We start from the raw sequence: 20,411 nt of genomic DNA on the forward strand, positions 1-20,411 counted from the left end.
CACAAGACATTTAAAAGGCCCTACTCACTTCGCAGTGCTTACTACAGTCATCACTGTGGAGACTGCATTAAAGTTGCCTGAAGTACCACAACTACTGGCATTAGTACATTCATTCACGTTTGAAGATCAACAAAAGAATTTCAAGGCTCCTGCATGGGATCTCGACATAGTACTACCACATCCCATAAGTGACACTTATGAGTCTCCATTGGACATCCTTGGACCTGCTATCCCAGGAAATGTTATTTTTGGTTGCCCTATCATTATGACAGTGTACACTTTGGACTCGGATGGGATTTTATTGTGATGAATCAGCTGTCTGAACAGACAGACAGACAGTTTCACATCCTACCACTTTCTACAGTACTTGGTCCAAGTGACACGCAAGGTTATCCTTGTGTCCTGTCAGAGTATTGAACGGGCAAAGACAAGGGTAAAGAAATTCAAGCACCTCATTATTCCGTCATCAATTGCGACGGGTATTGAAGTTTCAAGGAATACCATATCAGTCTGGATGAGATCAGTTACTTTACAAGCATACAAAGCAGCATGCCTTGTTCCACCACAAGCCTCCAATCCATATGAAGTACGAGTCCTAGCTTCCATGCTTGATCTGTATGGAAACTGCTTGTTAACAACAGTTATGGAGGGCTGCTTTGAAAGTCTGATACAGTGTTTGTCATTCACCAATTCGGTCCACTAGTTGTCACACAACAACTAACGGTTCCTCAAAGACACTGAGAAAATCTTACCCTTTTTATCACATGACTTGCCGATACCAAATACTCAGTAGAGTAAAATGGTTGAGAGTCCATGCACATGTCTCAGAACAGACTCACATGAGTGATTGTATCCTTGTACTTGTATGCAGTACATGTACCTGAAGAAGGGATTGCATCTTCACTTGACGCATGCATCAAACGGTGAAGTTGCTATAAGATAACAAGGAGGACATTGGTATATTTAAAACCACATGAAGATGTCACAAGACATTTTCATGGACAAGTTTGTTAAGTGTGGTCCCCCCAAGATACAGAACCAAAGTTGAAAGTTTGCGATTCTACAGTGTCATTTTCAAATTCCCATGGGGGATTACAGGACGTAAAATAAAGACATCCAGGAAGTGGCATGGCCCACCACCGATTCCATCAGATTCTGTCAAGCATATTAAGTGTGATTAAGGATAAGGAAAAATATGTGTTTGATTAAAATTGATATTTAATACTTGAGGTCAGCCCTCCCATCTTCCCCTCTCATGACACTCTGGATTTCACTGTAAATCCAGGTTATGGGCTGTTTGATTTGGAGAGAGTGACAAGCATGGTTGTTCATATGACTGATTTGCTCGCCAATGCACGGGCCAAAGGGACTCTACTTGTGGGTGAGTGTTTATTTTACGTCCTCTTCAATGAAGGAAACTTCAAGGGATTCAAGTATTCCACTATGTTCTGCTAGAAGGAGACAAGCATAATAAGCATTAGTCAGGATAAGTATAAAATATCAATTTTGATTAGAAAATGACATATTGGGATTGACAGCGTATTTCTTTTTGCTTCATAAAGTATGAATCAAAACCTGATATCCAGATGTTTTTAAGTATCTGCTTCACCGTTTCATACAGTTTTCATCAGTTTTCAATTCATACAGCATTGTCTCGAAAGATATACGTTGTCAGCCCATAAATGCTTTTCTTCACATTTTACGGACTTTGTCTCTTTGAAATGCTTTTATGTTAGTGTAGCCACTTTTTATGCCGATAGGATCCATTAACTTACTAAAACGTAACTTCCTGTAAACACACTGTTGCTTTCTACACTTCATTCTTTTTCAGAAATCCTCCTTGGGTACATATAAGCATTAAAATGTCCATTTTAAAATCCTGCAACAATACTTAAATGGCAAAAAACTTGTTTTTGTCATGTTTGACCACTCCTAGAGCAGGTAACTCTCACTGTTTACCTTACACATCACTTTTCATGTTGTCGTCACCTGGGAATCTACCTCCGAATTCTATGATTTGAATAACAAAGAATCTAATAGTGTTTGTACGGTTCCTCTCTTTACATGTTCGCCGTTAGATGGAATTTATATGCTTGTATTTTCATTCATTGCTTTGACAGTGGTTTGTTTGTCTTCCAGCAATGTTGCAGGCAAGATGGCAGTTCACACTATTTTTCTCCCTCCCTAAGATGCCTATATTGTTGAATTGGATATCAGTGCTCAGGATCACCCATATAAAATTGAGTTAAGAAAATTTCTTCTGGCAAATGAACTTAGGTGGCAGAAAAAACCCCCAAACTTCCTCACCTGCACCTCCAATTCCTTCAACCTCAAAATATCAAGCACAGTCAGCAGCATTAAGCAGCTCTCGGTCTGACCTCCAGCTTCAGTTTCAGCCAACTTCCTGGCTCCGCCAAAGCAGCTTTTGCCCTGTCATTGTTAACATGAGACCTCCAAGTGCGCCAGTGCTGCTGGATGTAGTAGCATCCAAGCCTCAGACCCGGCAAACCTGTCGCAAGGCCATCAGGCCATGTGAGTGCCAGATGATGAGTGAGGTTGGTTTGCCTCCGGCATCTCTGGCTGTCTGTTGCTCAGGACTCACTGGCTATGCAAAAGGCAGTACTCTCTTTGCCATACCAGGTGGGGGCTACCCAATTTCCACGTGTGCTGACAGTGGTCAGTGGAGGCTGTGGTGGAGTGTGGCCTGTGGTGGAGCAACCTGCCACATGTCCCATGTTGGTTCTTGCCAATGCTTACCCTTCTGCCTCGGGAAGGACACTGTTAAGTGGAATGCTCCCTTGCTGACATGCAAAGGCAGGGGCTGAATGCCAGAGTTGTCTTGTCATGAGAAGGCAGAAGCACTCTGTGCCAATGTCTAGTCTTTACTGACATTTTTAAAAATGGAGACAGTGCGCTGAGTGATCTCATTTGTAGAGGCAACCTCAAAGATGCATACGTTCATGTCCTGATGCACCCTGACCTCAGACATACCACCGGTTTTCTTTTGACAGGACGTGTTGTCAGTTTTGTGTGCACCCCTTTGGCTTCTCCTCGGCACTAAGGGTGCCGTCAGGGCACAGAGCAGGTGTTGTCACCCATACCTAGACAAAAGGTTACTCAGAGTGCTTTCTGTTCACTTGAGTCAAGTTGTGACACTTTCCCTGATGAGTATTCTCACCAAGTTGGGTTGGATTATAAATCTCAAGAAATCGGAACTTCCAGAGAGCGAGATTCGAGGCAATTATTGCTTTGCAATTATTCCTCCAGTACCACAGGACGACCTCAGGAACTGAATGAACATGGCTCTATTTGCCTGGCTCTCTCCAGCCATTAAATTGGAAGACAATTGGCAGTAACATCTGGCACAAGGGTCCGCAACATTCATGCAATCTCTGCAGATACTGAGCTAACCATCTTTCATAAAGATCGAGTCAGCTTTCCAGATTACCAGATTCTTATCATCCTATGACTGCAGGCTCCTTTCTCATAATGGTACCAATCAAACTCCCAGCTTTCACTTACCTTCCATCATCTGGTGCCTCTCTCCAATGTACCCATGTCTTAGATGTCTTGTAAGACCCTCAAGGCCTATATCAATCAAACAGTGTCTATCCATAATGGTAATGGTATGGTGGTGGTAAGACTGGCCTTCCGCTGAACAAGCAAACGATTTCTCCGTGGCATGCTCTTGGCTGTGGGGTGGTTGAACAAGACAAACACAAGTTGTTTTGTTTTGTAAATATTTTTATTAAAATATTGGTACAACTGTTGTAGAAATTTAAACAGACATTTTTATGCTCATATGTACCCTAACGAGGACTTTCTTCAAAGAATGAGTAACCTCTTCAGGTTTGTATGAATTTTGTTGCTTCAGAACCTACCATCTGAAACTGTTCCATCTAGGAGGGAACAAGAACCATGTGAAACAGTCCAAAAACAAAAAGTGGTTGAAGATTCACAGCTACAAGGATTGCATGAAGATGCACAGCCACGAAAGTTGCGTGAATATGCACAGCCACGAAAGTTGCGTGAAGTTGCACAGCCACGAAAGTTGCGTGAAGTTGCACAACCACATTGGCTGCATGAATATGCACAGCCACGAAGGATGCTTGAAGGTGCTCAGCCGCGAAGGTTGATTCAAGATGCACAGCAACGAAGTTTGCTTGAAGATGCAAAGCCACGAAGGTTGCGTGAAGATGCACAGCCACGAAGAATGCGTGAAGACGCTCAACCACGAAGGCTGCTTGAAGAATCCCAGCCACAAAGATTACCTGAAGTTAATCAGCCAAGAAGGCAGTCCACTCCTGAGCCTTTGATACCAGACTTGAAACAAGTAGGCAGTTATCCAGACATGCCATTAGTGACTGAATATGAGTGCAATGTTTCTGGGTGTTCATTTAAAGGTAAATCAGAGCAGTTTGAGCGTCACTGGACAAAGATTCATGAAGCAAAGGTTCTTTATTTCATCTGTTCATTCTGTACAATGGGATGTGTAGATGCAGATGATCTTCGGGAACACCTGGACTTTTTTCATGGTATTGAGGACAAGAGTGCTTTGTCAACATTTGTACTTGGTGCTAGACAACAGGAGAGAGACAACATCCACTTTGTCATGCCTGGCAGTGTGACTAGGGAAACTTGTATGAAAGGGATAAAGCCTGCACAAAAGAAAGATGCTAAAGATGTCCACAACTGCCCAGAATGCACATTTACTGGCAGTGTGGATGACTTTGTTGACCACTGGGCCATACATCATTCAACAGGACTCAATTTCCTCAAATGCCCCAAATGCCCCAGAAAACTTGTGAAGAAACGCGCTCTTGTGCTTCATATCAAGAATATGCATCCAAACATTGAGATGAGGACTGAAGAAAAAACAGATAAAGTTAAGGATAACTTTGGAGAGTCTCAAAACTTTGGAAGCAGTCATACTTATCATGATTTACCAAGATCAAACACTGACATTTCAAATATTCGTTCAGGAAGTGCAAGAAACACATCTATACAGACAATGCCTAGAGCTTCATCAAGTGCACCATTGCAGTCAGAGCAGAGGTTACCGAGGCCTCAGTTGCCAATATTGCCATATCAACAGCCTACTCCACCTATTCCACCACTTCTAGCATCCCAGGTGCCCACACAACAACTTGAACAAGCTGTGCCAATACATGGCCAAGTAACACCATTTTACCCCTCCAGAACATCTGTTCCCAAACCTGTGCAACCTCATCTTACACCGCCACCTCTCCCTCCACCTGTCCTTAGGCCTGCCCCTCAGGATGCTGAAGGATGTCATTCATATTCACCAACATATCCTCAGCTTCCTGTCCTAGGGACTTTAAATACATCAACTCAGCAACAAGTTATGGTTGCTTTAAAGCCGGCATTGAGTACTCAGTCAAACATAGTTCCTGTTGTAAGCTATTCTCAAGTGCCTTTTCAGCCACAAGTAAGTGCACAATTAAAGCAAGCATGTATAGTGGCTTCCCCACACACGCAAGTTGTTGCTTCAGTTCCTCCTTCAGTAGTTCCACCTCCTCAAGCAGGTGCCCCATTACAGCTCCCACTGACTGGGCAAGTGAACACTCAGTCTGCAAGTGCTGAGTCACCAGAGTTTGTATTGGAACAACCACCTGTTGCTTCAGTTGCTCCTTCAGTAGTACCACCAACTTCTTCTCACGCAGGTGCCCCATTACAACTTCCACTGACTGGGCAAGTAAACACTCAGTCTGCAAGTGTTCAGCCACCAGAGTTTGTAATGGAACAACCACCTGTTGCTTCTAAGTCAGTAGTAATGCCAGGTGAAGATCCTAGAAGCATGCCTGAACTTGATAATCAGGATTTACACGATTTTAACATGGACAATATAAAAACACAGGAAAAGGAAAAGTCCCCCAAATCAGGTATGGTCACTAAAATGATAACAAATGATGAATTGAAAAGGTCCGTCCAGCCTGGATCAGTTGTTGCTCTGAGACCAGAATGGACAAAGGCTGCACACCCCATAAAGCCATCTCTTGACAAAAACACTACTGAGGAAAAACGTAGCTTCACAGCTAAAATGAAATTTATTCCAAAATTTGATAAAACAGATCCAGATAGTATACAAAAATTCCTACTTTGGAGTCACATAATGATGGAAAGATTAGAGGAGGCTAATATCAAACTAAGAAGGAGACTTAAAGCAGATGATGGAGAAGGTGATATAGCAGAAGGTGATGATGATGAAGACCCTGAGGAAATGTTGCAGTTATCTTCAAATGAAGCAACAGGTGGAGGAAAAAGCACTGCAGTTAAAGGAACCTTCAGTCAAGCACAGGAGGATATGAAAGCAAGGGCACAAACTATTGCACAGAAAGTAGTTGCAGACTATAGAAGTACGAACAGATACACAAAAGGCACTGCTGTGTCAGTCATATCAAATAAAGGACATGCTGGAAAAGGAGTGGGTAAACAAAGGATGCTTGACAGAAAAGTTTTAGGTCAGTTGTTTCACAAGTCCACTAACATGATAAGATCTCAGTCTAAGAGGGCCAATGTGGGTGCTGACTTAGTCCAGCAAGGTATTACATGGGTCAAACAACACATTAGAAGAATGCTTGAACAAAATAAGATGATAAAGAGTGAAACTGATGAAGAAAGTAAAAAGGCAAGCTTTTCAGCAAAATCAGATGATCGTTCCTTTCAGCAGAGGACAGACAAAGGTGAACGGTCAAAGAAAGGGAGGAGAGGTAACAGTGATCGATCTCGGAAGGATCATCAGCAGAGGACAGAGAACCGTGGCCAAGCAAATGAAGACCTTCAGCGAAGGACAGGTAATGGTGACAGGTCAAGGAAGGAATGTCAGCAGAGGACAGGTAACTATGATCACTCAAGAGATAAATATCAGCACAGGAGAGAGAAGCGTGGTCAGTCAAGTGAAGACCTTCAGCTCTGGACAGATAACAGTAGTCGTTCAAGAAAAGAATTTCCGGACCTGAAAATGGTAAAAGAGGAACCTGTGGAAGTGTACATGGATGAATATGTGAATGAAGATGAAGAGTATGCTTTGGCCTATGTGGATGAAGATGGGGTTCATGTGATGGATGATGGTTTTGTGATGGGTGAAGGAGGTCATGTTGAAAGGGAGGTGAGAATGGATGAAGAACCTGATGACGTGTATCATGGAATGTACCAGGGGTCAAGGGGGGATAGCATAAGGAGCAATCAGGATGTAAGAGGTTATCGAGGAGAAGCAAGAAGTGGCCTCAGGAATATGGATGATCCAAACATGCAGATGCATGATGCTGAAGAGGATGAATATTTTGATCTAGGAAAAGGAAGCTTTGTTGAAGAAAGTGAAGGGTTTATACACAGTGAGAGGGTGGTTGAGGTGGTGAACTATGATGAACATGAAGGAACTTTTGACACAGCCTGGTCTGAAAGTGCTGAACAGGATAGCAGGATATTGCCAGGACAAGAGAGTAGCTTTGGCAGAGTGGGTCGACGATTAGACAGAGATAGAAGACTCTCAAATCAACGTGACAGCTTTGAGACAAACAAGTCAGTGACAAGGCGAAGTCAGGGACAGGGATCTAGAGCACATAGTGAAAGTTCCAGTGAAGATAAATCAGTGAAATGGCGTGGTAAAGAAAGAAACAGAGGTCGGGAGACTCCAGAACACACTGAGCATTTCAGAAAAGATCATTCAGTGAAAAGAGATCAAAAGGATTTTGTTGATGGTGGTTCCACAAAATCTCAAAAGAAGCGTAGCAAACAGATTGACAGTAGAGATTACCACAGAAACATGAAAAATCAATCCTCAAGAGACAAAAGTAGCAGTTCCAAGACGAAGTGTCAGTACTTGAAGAAAGAAGGTCTCAACTCAAAGACGAAGGACCAGATAAGCAGTGGTAAGAAGAACGAAAGGAAAGGTGGTGATAACACTGCGAGAAAGGAGGGGAATACGTTTGAATGCGAACTGGATGACATCAATGAGGGAGCTCTCAGTGGAGATGGTAGTCTCTGTGAGTTTGACATGGATGACATTGACATGAGTGACTTTGTTGTAATGGATGAAGTGTGAATTTGAAGGTCCATCATTGGTCATCATTGAGAAGTTATATGTTTTTGCACGAAGCAGATATCTTTAGCCATTGCCCAACAGGGCCAATATCAGCAAGGGCGATACCAGTGGAGATGGTAACCTCTGTCAGTTGTGCAATCTGTGCAGATTGGAAACATTGGTGATAATAATTTTGGAGAAACGTTTGTGAAAGAAGTAAACACCTTTCGACATTACCCAGCAGTGCAAATTGCTTACAGCAGGAATGATGGTTGATATTGGTTTGTTTGACTTTCATGCCATAAATACAGTGTAAATTATAAACTTGACTGACAATCATGATGGAGAATCATGCTATTATATTACAGGTGAATATGTAACTGATTACAGATGTATTTGTACTAAAGCCAGTACAGAGCCATAGGATGAATGGAGTCTCCATTGCACTGAGACATTCTGTTCTTCTATATCAGTGTGATGTTAAGCTTCTTTGGGACTGAGGGATATTAAAGAAATCAAATGTTTTCTTGGAGCTGCTGGATGGCTGAGTAAAGTGTCAACGTAACAGGTTTGATTCTCCAGATGTGCACAATGTGTCAAATGTATGATGACAGTAATTTCACTGATAATTGTTGAAAGCAATGTAGCACTGAACTCACTCTCCAAGAGAAGATCTGGAACTGGTGGATAACTATCAGTATGATGATGATTTTATCCGTTTATTTTTTTTGCCTTTTGTTGACTCACCTTTGGAATGCTGCTTGATAATTTGTCATGCTGAAAACAAACAAATCTTTCTAAAATCTTACATCATAGCCATAAATGTCAATTTTGGCTGTCACATTATCTGATCTTCCAGATTTACAACTGACCTATGGAGTACTTAGGGATTAAGTGAGATGTGTGCATATGCTGTATCATCAGTCTTGAAAGCAGCAACATGATTCCTGGAAGCCATGGGCAGATGCGGAGGGCACTTAATCCGTTAATACTCCATAGGCCATTGGAATTTATATCAAACGTCATCTTGAATTATAAATTAAATTTTGTTAATTTATAGATTCCTCTTTCCTAATCCGTACTTTAGGAATTCCATGAGATGTTTAGGTCAAGAATCATATTATCCACTCAGAAGAAAAGTTATAATCTTACAAAATATTCATACACTAAATATGTATACAGTGTTACTAGTGTTCATGTCAAATCAAACTGAGTTTTAGTCAACACTTGTCTCTATGATAGCATCCAAAAAAACTACCAGTCAGAGAAACAGGTTTGCAATAAAACTTAGTAAACACACAATTACTTTTCCAGCTAGCATTTTGCAGAAAAATCTTAAGAAGCAGACTCTGCTTACATGCAATGATGTTGGAAGCTGGTGTGATGCAAACACCATCATATCCATACCAGTTGTCATACTACTCTTCACCCATCAGGATGTAGTGTCTTTTGATGCTTTACTGTGTGACATAGTTGTGGTAATGACACTGATTCATGGAGTTCACAATGCATGGTTCTAGGTAGTTATTAAGGGTGAACTCAGTTTGGTGATACCCAGATCTGCTTTGTTTTAGCAAATCACTATATCTAATTTTCACATCAATGTCTAACACATTCAGATTCCTACTTCAGATGAAGGGATTTTATTCTCTGTCCTGAAAAAATGAACAGTACTGTTTCTAACTTCCATTTCAAAAAATCATTGACATTTTTACATAATCAAACTAGGCTAAAAGTTCTCCTGAGTTGGACTGCTCATGTCTACATGATATTTTTTCATGACCTCAGTAATGTTCAGTTTGAAAGTTCAGGAAATGTTGCCCGTTTGTCTGTGTTTCACAACTGAGTCAACCCATCTAACATGGCCAATTGAGTTTCCATAATATCAGCAGCTTGCGAAAGAATTGTGTCCTCGATTTTCTCATCCCATTCCATTCTATTACTTTCAACTTTGTCCATTAATAGTGATAATGTAATGTCCATAGTGTCATACTACTCGTGACTTGATTTCGAATTCAAACATTCCGCGCAGATACGCTATCGAATCATTGGAGGTTTGCCCAGATAGATGATGGGCGAGCCGATGTTGGTTGATAGCTTAATATGTCTAGAACACAGCTGTCAATCAACACTGGCTCGGTCAGTGTATCTACTACTTAATGTAATAGTATCTCTGGCCTGTTTCATCTTCTTTATCTCGTATCTGCCATAAACAAGTTATGCTGTGTGATTAGAATCACTTGCATTTATGCAATTTGTCACAGGTTTGTCTGTATCATTGAATTTTAGGTTTCACTGTTAACTTCCTGCTATCAGGGGCACCTCCAGCTTGGAGACAGTTCAGTGAATCTCTTCCTGAAGCCAGTCTACTGCTGATCAGATCCAGCACTGGCCCTATGTTCTTAATGGCCTCTGACTGCTCCACCTTGCACTCAGCAACTTGCTGTAATGCCTTCTTCTTCTCGCAGGCTTCCCACGGGAAGTTTGTCTCCAGCTTTTTGTTGCTCAATATTTTAATAATAATAAATATAATAATAGTCCATTTATCACGCGCATTACTCTATGCATGCTCGAAGCGCCCAAACAATCTGATTATTCTTACCCCAATTAACCCAAGCTGCCTGTTAGGCGCTAGGTTAGTGGTTACATGACTTATTCTGTCAGGTACCCACTTTCTGCTTCCTGAACAGAGGCAGTTTTTGAACAAACTCACTTGTCTAAGGTGAGACCACTTGTGTTATGTGCTTCGTAGTGGGGCAGGGCTGAAGTCCTAGGAACTCTCAGGAGTCAAGCTGCCAAACATGGTCACCCATCCAAGGACTGTCTGAGCTCGATGGTGCTTAACTTCAATTGATGTTTTTAACTTGACCTGACCTTTGTGCACAGGACCACATGCCACCCTTGGAGGCTGTGTCTGAATCAGTGGCAAACTCCATGGGATTGTGTACATAGTCAAAATGTCTGGCTTTGTTGACTTCAGGTTCACTGATCTGTTCCTTTGTCACTCCAGTGCCAAGACTTGTCATCCTTTGTTTCTCAAATTAAAAGAAAGCAAATTAACCGAGGTAATGAAAAAACCTGTTCAGTCTGATTAACAATTCAAGTGTGCTGTTGACACAATGCATGTGAACATCTCGCTTAATTCTGAAAGTACGGAATAGGGAAGTGGAATAATTGATGTAATGCAAGACTGATGAGGCGAATAAGTGCTAGCAGGTATATATGGTCTCTTCATTCACGTTTCTGTTCTTCCTTCAGACTGGATATTTGTATGTATAAATTTGTAATATAAATATGTGTATGCTGATCACTCAACCCAGTGATTTGAAGCACTGCACATTTGCATCTTCTGTGTCTTTGTCTGTGGACCTCCCAAATTATCTTTGATTTACCAACACCATATCTGCTGGAATCTGATATGCTATGGTATGTCTTAAATACTTCACAAACTCTGGTCCATCATCTTCCTTCTATATTGATTTGGACTTTTAGTTAAGATGCTGGTTGCTAACACAAGTGAGTGTACTCAAAGGTGGGTAAATCTTAATTTTATCTTCCTAAGAACAATCCCAAAATTTGTATGTCCAAAGGTTGGAAAGGAGTTGCTATGTTGTAAGTATTTTGAATGATCGTGACCATTTTTTTCGTGTACATGCTGCTTACAACACTTTAAAGGAATAGTTCTGTGCTTTGATGTCTTGCCTCTCAGCATTCCAGTCTGGCATAACCAGTTGAACAAGTCATCATCATCATCACACCATCTATTCAGTCTTCTTTCACCTGACATAGGTCATAAGGCTTGTCTGGAGAGCAGTTTTAGTTTCTTTTGAAACTGACCTGATAAATGTCTTACAATGTAATTGAGTGTTTTCATCTGCAGCAACCTGCAAAGGAGTAAGGTTAGGTGTTTTATTAAGGTTATGTATTTTAAGAGTGACGGATTTGTACTATGTACTATTTTGTGATTGTATCTCCATAATCTTTTGAATTCCCACTATACTGAATAAGACAAGAATCCTGTATATATATTTGGACAGATGACTATTAAATGATGGGGTGTTCATTCTTTCTGTTCATGTTGACCTTTTTACATAAAAGTTAACATGAAACCATCATGTATTGCATGACTTAATTCTTATCAATTAATTGTTATGATTTTTTATCATTATGATGTATGCTTCTGGAAACAATTAAAATATTTTCAAATTCAAACAATTAAAATTGTTGTCATTTTCAGCTGTGAAACATCTAACATCATTCCCTTTTATCCTTGAGTTGATTATGCATAGAGGATAGAAGTGAATAAACCTCAATTCTGCCTCGGAGGTATTTTAATGCCACAGTCAGCAATATGTTCAGTAGTGGCAAATCAGGCGGATCTTTCAGGACTGGACTTATGGAAACCCATATCACATTTGAATTTTCATAAAGAATGCTGAAATCCCAAAGTGATTAAGTTATTGAATATAGTTCACATTTAGGATTCAAATTTATGTTCCTTTGATTTGCATAAGGAGACGGGACGCAGCTCAACCTTCACAGTCGTTCCTAAGCTCATGTGGTTTCTTCTATTAAACTATTAAATAGAATAGTCCATGTTTGGGATTCAAACTCGAGTTTCTTGGATTGGCTCACGAATGAGGGACTCGGATACACCCGACCCCACTTGCACAAAGTGATCTTAGCGCTACAATGATAGTAACTCCCATTCTCCAAATATGCTTAAGATAGTCATAGCGCTAAGATTGCTTTGTGCAAGTGGGCCCTGGTCTACAGTTGTTTCTGTATTGTGTATGTAGAATGAAGAATCTAATACTACACTAGAGTTATAATGGCAATCACATTCTGTCTTCATCTTAATATTGTGAATCACGGCTCAATCTCTGTAAACAGGCAGATATTGTTAACAGATACATGCGTTATAAATATGGAAGTACTGTACACGGGTACATGTGTTCTTCACGTGCAGGTGCTGAAAACAAAGATATACAGACATGATGTAAGCATACAGGCACTGTAAATATACTAGCCCCATCAAGAAACTGTGCATTGACAAAATATTATCCCAGTTGATAAGTACGATAACAATGTCAAAGGTACAAATAAACTTTAATGGAGGGATCATGAAACCATAACAGGTCGGGAGAATTTCAGTTGAAAAGTCAATCACAATTACGTCACGAGTCCACAAGTCGGACAGGGGTCAAACGGCCATGTCACAAGCTTGAATAACGGGTATGTCCATCATCGACACTGAGAGCACCAGTGCATCGACGACACATATAGCCTATCAAACGTGCAAGGAAAGTTTGTTCCAAGAATGTTGGGCCAGATTCTCTCAAGTCCTGTTGCAAGGTCAAGGACATTATCATGCAGATGAGGAATATGGCGTAGACATCGATCCATCTACTACAACATATTACACGTCTCAAGGACGAAACCATTGGCGTCACGTATCGTGGCATGTGCATGCATGTTGGATACCGGTCACTAATATCTGAGTTTAAATCTTTATGTGTCTACGCAGGTTTAATAAATTTAGATTTTACATTTTTGTATGCACAGTTTCTTTATGTGCCTAGTATAGATGTGTGCAGCAAACATGCAGACACTGTAAACAGGCAAGCACGGTACAGAGATACATATGTTTGAAGCATGAAGGCACTGTAAACGTGTCGTAAACGAAGGGACATTAAACACACATGCTGTAGGCATAAAGTAAACAGATGTGTACAGTAAACAACTGTCAAGATACAGGCACTGCAAACTGATGCATGTCTTGCAAACAGATAACAGCCATCACATCCACTGACAAGAGAAAGAGAGAGAAAATGTATTGTACTAATAAAGATGGAGGAATTAAATTACCGCATATCTTTAAAACAATCCAATCACAAAATCTTTCTTGGGTAAAAAGAATCTTGTTAAAAGACTCAAACCTACAAAATCTTTTCTTCATATATATAGCCCCGGTGACAGTACGACCTTTAGGAAGCCAGTCCACCATGATTACGCCTTCAGAATCCTCAAAAACAGAAGCCATGATTTTCCCAACTGAAGGAACCGACTTCGCCTTCTTCTAAATAGGAGATGTGACATGTTTCCATTGTTTCGACTGTTATTTTGATTCAGGTTCAAAGTGATGGACCCATGTTTCATCCATAGTAACAAATCATTTGAGCAAAGTCACTGGATCACCTTCAAAAAGCTTGAGATTGTCCCTGGAGAACTGCTCGCTTTGGTGCTTCTGATCCGCTGACAAAAGTTTGGGGACCCATCGAGCAGAAACCTTGTGCATTCCTAAAATATCAGTCAGAATGAAATGCACTCGCTCCTGAGAGATGTCCACTAAGTTGGGCTATCTGTCGCTGTGTCACTCTTGGGCCATCCATAACTATATCCAGGATTCGCTGGACCATTTCTGTCATTGAGGACACAACACTTGGGCCAGGACGGGGTTCATCTTCAATGCTCGTTCGCCCACGTTTGAATTCTGCCACCCGCCTTTTTACTGTTGCATATGATGGGGCATCCTCCCCTAGTTTAGATGACATATCCTCACAAATCTCAGTTGGTGTCAAGCCTTTCTTCTGAAGGAACTTGATCACAGTTCGTTTCTCTTGTTTTTCCTTTTGTAGTGACAGAACGCATGTCACGTGGTGAACAATAAAGCTCGTAAGGTATCCTCATTATTTGTATTTAATGTATTACGCAAGAGTTTCACTGAATAGTGCTTTACATTGGATAGGCTTGGGAGATATTTTAATCTCAGATCATGATACTTTTCACAAATAAACAGGACGTGAAACACATTGTAAACAGAGTGATTTATATACCTGCTCATTTTTGTTTCTACGTATGTTGTTAATATTAAAATCATGAAGAGATATTCTACATTTACATAAGGCTCTTAGCAAAGACCTATCAGAGAGACACATTAAATATTTTTCAGGCTGCAACAAAGACTTAATGCTACTATAATTACTTAAATAGTGTGAAGATGATATGAAACTATGTCAATTTTGGCAATCAATATCTTTCAACCTTTGTTTGAATATATTTGTAAACATGATAGAATCACCCACATCTTGTGATAACCAAACGTGTGAAAGGCCTGTGTAAAACAGTAAATTTCTGAGATTTGACACCCAGTTTTGCTTTCCAGCATCATCTATTTTTTTAACATTATATAGCATTGGTATGGATATCTAGTACAATCCATATGAAGTATTTTTATCCAGTATCTTATAACCTTTGTCTGTGTTAAAACATACCAGGTATAGCCTTATTGCCAACATGTAAGAAACGTTTTAAATACTGGGTGTGGACTTTTTCTATAACTTCAAAGTATCTTGTCCCCCAGTTTAACGTTGATGAAAACAGAATACCTAGATATTTATAATATAGTGTCACTTTTAGAGTTGTGTTGTTTAGAACCCAGCTTTCACGTTTAGCAACGATACCTCCATATCTGAATACAATAACAAAGTCATTAGTTTTATCTAAATTGACTTGAAACCCCCATCTTTCACAGAAAGATTGGAGCACATTTAATTGCTTTTGCAATCCCGAAACAGTATAAGAGAACACTGTAACATCATCAGCAAACAATTTATATCATAAATAATTTGTGTGACAAATATACCATGATCACATTTATCATACATTTCGCAGATCGATGCTCATGCTGTTGGTCACTGGATTGTCTGGTCCAGGCTATTTACAGACCGCCACCATATAGCTGGAATATTGCTGAGTGCGGCGTAAAACTAAACTCACTCACTACAAGCTCAGTTATGAAAAAGGTGAAAAGTATAGGACTAAGAACACATCCTTGTCGAACACCTGCAGTTAATGGTTCTTTTTGAGTTTGATCTCACACAAGATCTAACTGATGAATACATATTCTTAAGTAAATGAAACATTTTCCCATGACAGCCCTTTAGTGTTAATTTAGGTAATAACTTGTTTTTGTCCACATAGTCAAAGGCTTTCTTGAAGTCAATAAATACACAGTAAACCCTACCACGATTACACAGATATTTAGAAATCAATGCTTGTAAAGTAAATATATTGTCAGTGGTAGAGTAACTAGACCTAAAGCCAGCTTGGGTTTCGGATATTAAATCGTTCAGTTCAATCCAAGTCCTTAAACGTTTTTCTAACACAGTTGTAAATATTTTCCCTATAACGTTCAATATACAAATCCCGTTCAGATCCACAGAAAATGAAGATGTCCGATAATTTCTGTACAGCTCGATCGGTATCATATTCAATTAATGACATAAAAACACTTAACAAAGATGAAACTGTGTCGCTATGCAACAAGTCTCTGAAGCGTGTTGTTTGTTCTTTGAGTAATTTATACCTTGGTACATCATATAGCGCACATGGAACATCAGCCTGTAGTTGCATTCTCTTGGGTAATATGATGCTAACGCGACACACAATGGGAAGATGGTCCGACTCGGTTCGGGACATCACATCCATTGAAACGACACATGGGAACAAAGAAGTTGACACAAGGAAGTAGTCTATGTTGCTGATACATACGTAGACATTCCATCGATATCGCTTTCCTTTCGACCATTAACAATATGAATACACATCTTTTCACAAAGCTCTAAAAGTTGTCTTCCGTAATTATTTACCACAGGATCATATAATTTACGTGTATGTTATCGGAATGGTTATATACAGTAGACCTCTCTGGGTGGCTGTAAACAAAACCTAGGATTATCTGAGACAACGTGGAATTTGAATTTATCTGGAAAAAGATACAGTTATTCCATTTCGCATACACCCTACACCCTCCTGAAATATGAAGATATAGACTTCTTGATTCCTACCACTACCCCCTCCCCACCCTCGAGAATTTTGCTTGTTACTAAACAAACAATCTTTCGCAACCGAAAACATGAAATAATAACAGATCAAAAGAATATTTTTAGAATCTGCTGCCAGTACTATTATTGTCGAAAAATGTATCGCTTTTACAACATGTTCCTATGTCAAGTTTACAAAACTTTGGTCATCACTACATACTTTATTTGCCTGGTAATGTACTACCTGCTTGGATATATCCAACACTGAACATATCTAACACTGAACTTAAGCAAAGACTGAAGAGCAATATACATGTATGTTTCTGACATTAACACCATCACATACCTGTGAATACATATCATGACTTGACTTAATGCTTTGTTGCTTGCACTGGTGCAGCCTAATTTTTGCCAAAATGAAGCTGCTTATGAGTCTAACCTGCACAAGGTGCAAGTCAGTTTTTGAGAAATACACCAACAATAAGTCTAACATTCAAGCATACATGTCAGACCCGCTTTCTTGTACACTTTGAATAGCTATGGCACCGAAACAATGCTGTTCATAGACACTTCGGCTATGACAATGCATGTAAACATCGATCAGCTTTGTCTTCGTGTTGCTGTGGTTTCATGGTAACTAGATCAAATTTATATACACCGAAACCTCTGATGTTCTACACACTACACTACAGTTGAAGTTTTGGAATTTGGCTGGTGCAGCTGGGTTCTTGTCATTGGCTACACCTGGTGCAAGCAGGATAGCAATCTTTGAATTCAGCCCTGTATACTCTCTTGGAACTATTAAGACCATGCAGCTGTTACCTACCGTTACATGTGACCTGTAAAAAAATGTGAAAATGAAGAAAAAAACCAAAACCACAAAAAAAGACCAGCCATCACGATGACATTGCAGGTAAATCTGCTACACAAACATACGTATCTATATACATTTGCCGTAGTTATGCACATGGGTTGTATATACAAAAATCGGGGACCCTGCAAACCACTTACGAAAATGTGAGCGCCTATCTACGACAACGGGAAACCATAAACATATAGAATGCCATACGACTGCATTTGGGCTTACGTATTGCACGAGATGTAAATGACATGGCACTTCCAACACGGTTTACCAACCACAACATCTTGTTCATTAAATAAGGTCTAAATACACTGGTATGGCCTTCTGTGTTTATAACATAATCTTTTTACCTTTAAATCTAACTGTAAACATCTCTGCTGAAACTTCCGCATGGTAGTTGCCGTGACCATAGTTTCACTCCGCGCAAAGGATGTGTCACACATGTATACGCTAGATCTTATTCCTCTTATTGACTCAGTGAGTCAAGTGCCGTGTTCTGGTGCCTACTGAAACAAAACGAAATAATATTTGACATGAACCAACTTCCACTTAACTGCTATAATCTTTCAAAGATTTTGATTTGGGACATTCTACTGAGACTGGAAAAAGTAGACTCGGTTGCCATTGCTTTAGGGGATTTGATGTGACCAGTGCTTTAGTACCCAGAGACCAGTGAAGGCCCAGGGTAGAAGAGGCCTTCAGCAACCCATGCTTGCCATAAAAGGCGACTATGCTTGTCATTAGAGGCCACTAACGGGGTCGGGAAGTTCAATGAACTTTTACCATAACTTCAAAATACGTAGCTCTCAAAATTGTGGAACAATATAAAGGTATCGGTGATGTTTTACTATCAAATATTGAACATGCTGACGGAAAAGAAATATGATTATTTTGCCTGATTAATTTCAAAAGTGGCACAGTTCCCTTAGAAGCCTTAGAGGCAAGATTTTTACAGGCTGCACACCAACATAATTTTGACGAGAACACCAGTGCAAGGTATTTATGATGCGTAATAGTCTTCAAAAAGGAGCCATATGGTGTCCAATTGCAACTTTCATGCCTAGTTATTATTCCTCCCTACCTGAATACAATAACACTAGTCTTATCTAAGTTTACAACAGGACTCCATTTCTTCGAGAAACACTCCAGCACCTTTCGCTGTTTTGGGAGACCGACAACTGTGTAATCAAACAAAACAATATCATCAAATAATAGCACAATGTCTTCATTTTCATCAGACACAAAAAATACCACGTGTTCAATCAGCGTGGATACAACTGGCTAATTCATTAATAAAGAAGATAAATAAAACATGGCGAAGGATATATCCTTGACTAACAACCCTACTAAACACAGTGTAAAAACTAGGTATGACACCAGACATAGTCCTATACTCTTAAGAATATTGAAACATCTACCATGGAAACCTTTAACAAGTAGTTGATATAATAACTTTTGCCAATCCATGTCAAACGTTTTGTTTGTTTTTCACACAGTAAATGCGCAGTAAAAGCGACCTTTTGGTTTACATAGATATTTTGTACAAAAGGGACTGGGGAGTAAATATGTTGTCCGTTGCTGAATATTTTAGCTGAAAATCTGCGTGTGCCTCAGTAATTAAGTTGTTAAAAGCTAACCATACTCGAAGTCTCCTTTCTGTTATGCCAGAGAACACTTTCCCCGATACACTTTAATAAAGTGAAATGACCCTGTAGCTATTAGGGTCCGAAGGTGATACTGTTTTAAATAAAGACTAACGTATAATCATTCCTAGATTCCAAGCGTCAAGAAATATGCCAGTGTCCATTATTTTATCAAACAGACGTTTTAGGTACGGAATGATAACTTCAGCAGAACATAAGAAAAATTCTTGAGGTAAACCGTCTGATCCAGGAACTTTTCCTCGCTTCAGATCTTGAATTCCCTGCTTAATGTCCTCACAGGACATTCCATCTGATAGCAACTCATCAGCTATAAGAATATGAGAGCATTCTTCACAAGAATTCTTATTAACAAAGTCAGAAACGTGTTTGTCAAAGTTGTTTCAAAGGCATTTAGAAGTTGGAGGAATCAAACTAAAAGTGCTTTATGGTTCAACTTCTTTATTATACACCTCACCTCACCTGAAGAAGAGACTAGAATCTGTCTCGAAACGTTGTGACCTTGTATAATAATGAAGTTGAACCATAAAGCACTTTTAGTGTTCGTCAAAGCCATTTACATTCACCAAAACATCAGGGTTTTAAAATATTATCAAAATATTTAAGCCACACATCATGGGAAATAGTGTTTAAAGAAGTGGATCTCCCAGCAACACGTTTCACAGTTTTCCAAAAAGGTTTGCAGTTGTTACTTTTAGCAGCTGAATCTATCTCATTTGATAATCTAATGCCATATTGTTGCTTTTTCAATGCACAACACTTCTTAAATTCTGTCCCGGGGTAGAATAGGCCTTCAGCATCCCATGCTTGACATAAAAGGCGACTATGCTTGTCGTAAGAGGCGACTAATGGGATCAGGTGGTCAGACTCACTGATTTGGTTGACATATCATCGGTTTCCAACTGCGCAGATCGATGCTCATGTTGTTGATCACTGGATTGTCTGGTCCGGACTCGATTATTTACAGACCGCTGCCATACAGCTGGAATATTGCTGAGTGCGGTGTAAAACTAAAATCA

At 39.9% G+C, this 20,411-nt stretch overlaps 1 protein-coding gene across 1 annotated transcript in view; it reads left to right on the top strand.

Annotated features, from left to right (window-relative positions):
- The first annotated feature begins 6,002 nt into the window (after positions 1-6,002).
- Positions 6,003-20,411, top strand: part of LOC137295562 (serine/arginine-rich splicing factor 4-like) — a 53,936-nt gene continuing 39,527 nt past the window's right edge. The window contains exon 1 of the mRNA XM_067826960.1: positions 6,003-8,073. Coding sequence (XP_067683061.1) covers positions 6,062-8,065 — 2,004 coding nt within the window. The 5' untranslated portion in view covers positions 6,003-6,061 and the 3' untranslated portion in view covers positions 8,066-8,073. The remainder of the gene's footprint in view (positions 8,074-20,411) is intronic.

Source organism: Haliotis asinina, chromosome 9 (assembly GCF_037392515.1).
Source record: "Haliotis asinina isolate JCU_RB_2024 chromosome 9, JCU_Hal_asi_v2, whole genome shotgun sequence".
NCBI lineage: Eukaryota > Metazoa > Mollusca > Gastropoda > Lepetellida > Haliotidae > Haliotis > Haliotis asinina.